Source organism: Pyxicephalus adspersus, chromosome 4, assembly GCF_032062135.1.
Source record: "Pyxicephalus adspersus chromosome 4, UCB_Pads_2.0, whole genome shotgun sequence".
In the NCBI taxonomy this organism is placed as follows: Eukaryota; Metazoa; Chordata; class Amphibia; order Anura; family Pyxicephalidae; genus Pyxicephalus; species Pyxicephalus adspersus.
Window position 1 is genome coordinate 147,465,699 of NC_092861.1, and position 6,899 is coordinate 147,472,597.

The window sequence follows — 6,899 nt, forward strand, 5'->3', positions numbered from 1 at the left end:
GGGGATAGGGGATCATATCGTGTAACTGATTGTAGGAATTTAAAGGAGGAGGAAATACTATGACATAATCCTCTGCAACTTCAGATAAAAAGCACTTTGGTCCCCCTTGGAATTTTGGCAGCACCAAGAGCCCTAGGCCTATGTGGACTTATCCAAATGGCTTAGAATGACTTGTATGTGTAAAGATTTCTTTATCTGTCTGCAACAAAACGAAAGCACACAGGAACTCATAAACTGATGTGTATTGGGAGTCTCTTTTAATCCAGTTAAAAGCAGCCAGTGTAATAATCAGATTACATGCCCCTCTGAGAGATAGAGATTGTAGAGTCCTGAGCTGTTCTCAGTTTTGGCTTCTGTGGTATATTTATCTGCCAAAACATAATATTACACAAGTGTGGTGAGGAGGAAGAGGGCAGCGTGGGAAATTTATAGAAACAATTATTAATATTATTGCCTAGTATTTATATAGTGCCATCATATTTTATCATATCATATCATAATTGATACACATAAATCTTGGACTACAAACATCAATAGGCCTTGTACCCACAAAGGCAGTTGATGTAATTTTATTGGTCTATATTTTTTTTTCAGACATCCCTTCCTTCCCCATTCCCAGTTTAACGTACCCCCCACTGCCAATATTATCCACCTGCACAGTTATTCCAATCCTGTCCCCCAGCGTCCGCAAACCTTTTCCTATGTAAAAGTCTAAGCATATATGTAAACATGTTTGTTTTCCTGTGTACTGTCTATGGCTGGAAATGAGATGTACATACTAATGTGTGTTTTCTGGGGAATTAGGGAGGAAGGAAGGGGAGCAGAGATTACATTTCGATGAAAACTCTGCAGAGGAATAGAATAGAATATTTCTTCCTGACCTCCATACAAGGTACATATTGGTCATTAAGTCTCCCGGTGTGGCAGTCCAGTGTGTCAATAATGATGTCAATACAGCAGAGGTCTCCTATTCAGAGAGACACCTGGGAGACCCCCGCAGCACTGCAGGGAGTAGCAGAACCTACTGACAATACACCTGCTTACTCTGCATAAGCCATAGAGAGCAATTAATGTCCTCCCAATACTGAATAACAGCCAGGAAAATCCTGATAAAACTTTTTTTGTGGAAGTTTGTTCATCATGTTTACATAAAATTAACATATTTAAAAATAATAAAATATAGATAAAAGTGCAGACAACTCAAGTATTTTAAAAAGTTTTTTTTTGCAATGTGTATTTTAACTTGCTAATGAATATCTGACTACTCCAAAAAGTTAATATACTTTTTCCTTTTATGCCATAGCTCCTTCCTTGTGCTTAATTATTCTCTATGCTGGCCCAGCTACTTTGCATCTTTCTATGGCACAGTGGTTAGCACTTTGGCCTTTGCAGCACTGGGTCCTAGGTTCCAATTTTGGCCAGGGAACTGTCTGCATGGAGTTTGTAGGTTCTCCCTGTGTTTGTATGGGTGTCCTCTGGGTACTCCGGTTTCTTCCCACATCCCAAAAAAAACATGAAGTTAGGTTTATTAGCTTCCCCCCATTGATCTTAGACTGTAGTAATGACATATGACTATGGTAGGGACATTAGATTCTGAGCCTCTTAGAGGGACAGCTAGTGATATGACTATGGACTTTGTACAGCACTGCGTAATATGTTGGCGCTATATAAATACTGTATAATAATATTATAACTTTTTATGTAGCTACCAGGGGGGATATTATTGAGCTGCCATTCTCAACCAGGATTTAGTGAGGCTTAGGATACCTCAAAAAGGATGTTAGGGGTTCCTTGCTGTGGATGATCGACCTTCTGTTTGCTGGTGTCTGCATAGTTCTTAGGTCAATGCAATTTTTCTATTTTTTTTGCCTTTAGGGTGGCATTCAGACCACCAATGTATGGGGATCACTATTTTAGCTCACCTCTAATGTAATGGGCATTTATTTCATGACACTCAATAAACTGGTTTTAGAAGGGTTGCCTTGAGACCTGGAACTAATTTAAAGGGGTAAAAGGGGTAAAAAGGTTGAGAAAGGGCTTTATAGAGGGCCATTTGAGTAACAGCTGAGTCTGCTGATATCACATGGTGGCAGCCATCAGAGCATTAACATTATTTACAGGTAAATAACATAAAACATATTACATTTTCATATAATCTTAAGAGGAGACTTTTGCAAAAAATTAATGAAATGGCTATAGTGCAAAGCAACAGGTTGACCAACTGCAGCTCCACCATTTGCTTACACTTGTCTTTTCTTCACTCTCTGGTATTTGCAGATTATACAGGGACTCTCTCCTCTTCCTCAGTGTTGGGTGTCCATGAAGCCAGCATTACCATATGGATGGAAAGAAACACATGCTCCCCTATTGCTCATAGCCTACCTGTATTTGTGGTTTTGGTTGAAAGCCAGTTCCCTTATCAGTATGTTTTAAGGTTCTGAGATGAAAGTGAAGCATTGGGATGCCAACACAAAAACACAGGAATAGAATACATACTAAAATTAATAACTGTCTGGGAGAAAGTTGCAAGGTCAGTCCTTTTCCCTAGGCCTAAGTGTCTCAAAGGTTTTCCTGAGAAATACAAACCAAAGTTCACCTCCCTTAGATACACCCAGTCACAAAACTGCAAAACTCTATACCAGTGGTTCCTCTAGACGTTGCTAGGGGAAAATAAGAAACGTGTGCTTTTTAGGTTAGTTTAAGTGACCCCAGTGATCTTTTTGGTTATCGGTAAGGGTGACATTCTTCCCAATGGCCTGCAATGTAAGAGGAATTCTTCCCACTGAGCACCACACTAATCTGTTGATATAATAATTCTAGAAGGGGTTCTCCGTGTTAAAAAGGTCCAGAAAGGCTGCTTTATACCCTGCTTTAGTTGGTACTTGAGTGGTCACTCTGATGGTTCATGTTTTGTCATGCGGGTAGGTCCTTGTAAGTTCTGAACCAATATATGGATGGAAGATACACTGGGAACTTTTCTGTTTCTGTATTAAAAGGGGAACATATGGTAATATTCTCAATTGAACAGAATGAGCTGTGATTATAGAGGTGGTTTTTAATCTAAGGTTATTTGTTTTTAATGTAGATTGTGTACACTATAGTTTTCTACTTTTGGTATGACACCAGTGCAGGCAAATTGTTAACTCCCAACTTTGGCCTGTATATGGCCCTCCCGGCCCAGGGCCGGAGATGAGGATTTGAAGCATAGTGCAATAGCACTTTTAGGTGAGCAAGTAAAGAGTTGGCTTAAAAACAGAGCTAATAGTTCCATTTGTAGGAATTCATGATCTAGCAGGTCATTATAGCAGAAAGGGACAAGTGATGTCTCTTTTGCAAAAATCCTTTCTACCTGTCTGATCGCACCAGGTATGGCCCCCTCCACGTCTTGAGAATGAATTTATTATTATTATTAATAAACAGGATTTATATAGCGCCAACATATTTCACAGCACTGACAAATAGGGTTTGCAAATTACAGAGAGATGCAAACAGTGGCACAGGAGGAGGAGAGGACCCTGCCCAGAAGAGCTTCCAATCTAGGAGGTGGGGGAAGTAACACAGAATAGGAGGGGAGATGAACCCCTACGTGTGAAAAATATCACCCTGGCCAATAACTGTCTACAGGAAGAAAATAATGAAAATGAAGATAGTGGAGCCCTGTACTGGAATGGAGACAGGTGAGTATCGCAGGCTTAGTTCCACTTTAATTCAAAATTAAAAAAAAAAACTTTTGGATACACTTTAAGCCCTCTACAAATTGCAAGGACTGCTAGCAAAACAACCAGACATTGCCATGAACAATGTGACTTTGCATAACCAGCATCACTGATGAGAAACACCGATAATCCTAATGAGGTAAAGTCTGAAGCACAGACTGCTAATAACCCCCCATGTCTATTTATCTGTATTACAAACTTGTTAGCTCCGCCACCATGATTTACAAGTAAAATAGGATCACAGCTCAGGGTTTGCACAGCATAGATAATGAGCAGCAACAAACAAGAAGCTGAGAAACCCATTGCCTTCCTCTAGGTAATCCCAATCAACGATGATTACAAAATTAACAGGAACCTCCCTAAAATAAATGTAAGTTGTCACCTTACAGGTTAAGCTGCATACAGACATATGCATCACAGAGCAAGCAACTAGATTTACACATTGCCTTGGGACAACCATTGTACGTTTTTCCTAACACGGGTATGTGTCTCTTATGTGTTTATGTATGGATTTAAGTCAATTTACTGTTTACCTGCAAGTGTTTTACGTTCTGTTGCATAAATTCCTCCCAAACGGCACACCGACGGGTGAAAAAAAACAAAAAACGAACAGGATCTCAACCACTAGGGGATCAGGGGAAAAATAGTTGGGGCTTTTTATGCACTGCAAAAGTTCATTTAAAACTACATGGCCATCTAAGGCAATGTACACACAAGCAATATTGTTCTCAGAAAGGATCTTTCACAATCCTTTTCAACGACAAAACGCTGAACGATGCATGAAGGAGCATTGCACATACAACACCATTCTGCTCTATAGAGAGGGGAGGGGGGAAAATGACGGAGCGGCACCCCGCACACACAAACAACGTGCGCTATACTCACATGCCAGATTCTCGTCCAAAATCAGTCTTGAGGTGATTATTGGGCGATAATCTTCTGATGTGTGTACGTAGTCTAAGGCTTTTGCCTGTTCCAGTGACATTTAAAAGTTTGTATTTTCAATTATTTCCTGGACTGGAGACCATGAGCGACACTGACATTAGTAAGACCTGACAGAAGCCCAAAAAAATTCCCCATTCTATAGAGTAGGGGAGAAAATATTTTACTAGCCCCATATGTAAAGATATGTTGGAGAGGACCTATCACTGAGAGATTATGTAAACCCCCATTGCTGATCTAAAAATACAGCTCATCTGGTTGTCAGTATTTATGATCTCCCGCTTTTAATACAATTTGAATCACTGACCCGGAATCAGTCCGCGAGTGGCAGAGTCGGGGGGGGGTATAGAATTATGATGTCACTATGGGGAGGTTCCTGCCCTTTGATTGACAACTAGCTCCCCGCACATACATGGTCAGGAGCTGGCAATTTTAGTGGTCTGCCAGAACAAAAAAGGTTGTCGACCACTGGTTTAGGAGATAGAAGACAGGTATGAAAAGATGGGTTTTGAGTGCTATTTTAAATGAGCAGAAAGTAGGCGCAAGCCGAATAGGAAGACCATCCAGAGAGTCAGGGCAGCTCTAGAAAAGTCTTGGAGCCATGTGTGCGATGAGGTTATGAGTAATGAAGTCATTAGTAGGTCATTGGAATAGCGAAGGGAGCGGCTAGGGGGATATTTATTTTATCAGGTCAGAATGGTGAGACCAGAACTATTGAGTTGTTTGAAGGCAAAGCACAGTAGCTTGAATTTGATTCTAAGGTAAAATGGAAGCCAATGAAGAGCTACAACCAGAAGAGGAGTGGTGGGAAGGCTGTGTATCAGGTAGGTAGGTATGTGGAAAGATTGGATTAGTCTGGCTGCAGCATTCATAAAAGATTGAGGAGCCGGGTTAGTGGAATACCAGAGAGGAGGAGGTTACAGTAGTCTAGACGAGAGATAAAAGCCTGTACAAGGAGTTTGGTGGTCTCTGGGGACAGGTAGGGGGCAGATTTTGGAGATACTGTGCAGATGAAAGTGACAGAACCTGGAAATGTTCTGAATATGGAGTCAGCTTTCATTGTTTTGCCAGTCAAAGGTCATGCCCTATGTTTGCCAATGTCCAAAACTTCTAGGGGGTAGAGTAAAACTCTAAAGTGAAAGGCTTCCTGTATCCCCAATAAACAAGAGCAAAACATGGTATTAGAGGTTTAATAGATGAAAGTTCTTCTTTATTTAGTGACCTAGGAGATCTGTACAGAGAAACAAAGCTCTACCCCCAATAAAACTGCCACAAATCATTTAAATGAAAATGTAAAAAGTTTATTTAAAATAATTGCAGACAAAAGCTTTATTTATACATTCTGACTGGCTTATTTCAACCACATTGATGCAAGTGAAGAAGCCCCGGGAGCTCAGCTCTTCTAATGTGGTAAACCATTAATGTCCCTTTATTGCCAGTTGTCGTTCAGCTAGATCTATACTGTCTTCGTTGTTTATTTCTTCTTTGCTTTGGCTGGTTTGGCAAAGAGAGCCGGATCTATTTGATCTCTGGAAAGTCCACGAACAGAGAAGAGTCTGGCTGCACGCTCCTGCAACATCCCACCACACTTCAGGCCCAGCGCCATCAGTTCCGTCTTTAACTTCTCAAGACCCAGAGCCTCCAACTCCACAGCAGAGGAGAATGACATGAGGTCGAAGGGAGCAGTATCCTACGGAAAATGCAGGAAATTACAATCAAGTAACAATACCATGTTCATTACCTCAATATAGTGAGCATGTCCAGCTATAAACAGAAAATTCGAACTATAAAACACCAAGGTGCACCGCTGAGCATCTCTTCCATGAAGGGGGGCATGTTGTTCAATTGCAGCCTTTCTCCACCAAGGTTCCTCCAGAGGTTGCTAGGAGTTTCTTGAGCAATGATCATTTTCTGATGCTCACATAAGTAATCATTAACAATAGCTTGTTGACTTTATGTAAGGGCATCTTTCTTCCACCAGGGGCACTCCACTCACACTGGAACTACACCACTAAAGCTCAGCGGGCATTTCTTCACGGCCATCCATGTAAGAGAACTGTAATGTTTGCATTTTTTTCATACAAATATTACTTGACATTACCTACTAATAATTTTCTCCATTACAGGTGTCATAGGCATTTCACATTCAGCAAACTTCTGTTTAAATATATTTTTCCTTACTGATTACTAATGTACTGAAAGCAGTGGGTATATATATATATATATATATATATATATATA

General features: G+C 40.5%; 1 protein-coding gene across 1 annotated transcript in view; it reads right to left on the reverse strand.

Moving 5' to 3' along the window:
- Positions 1-5,937: 5,937 nt before the first annotated feature.
- The window catches only part of SDE2 (SDE2 telomere maintenance homolog), a gene marked incomplete in the record, with an annotated part of 10,446 nt that continues 9,484 nt past the window's right edge, over positions 5,938-6,899 (reverse strand). The window contains 1 exon segment of the mRNA XM_072409935.1: positions 5,938-6,348. Coding sequence (XP_072266036.1) covers positions 6,133-6,348 — 216 coding nt within the window.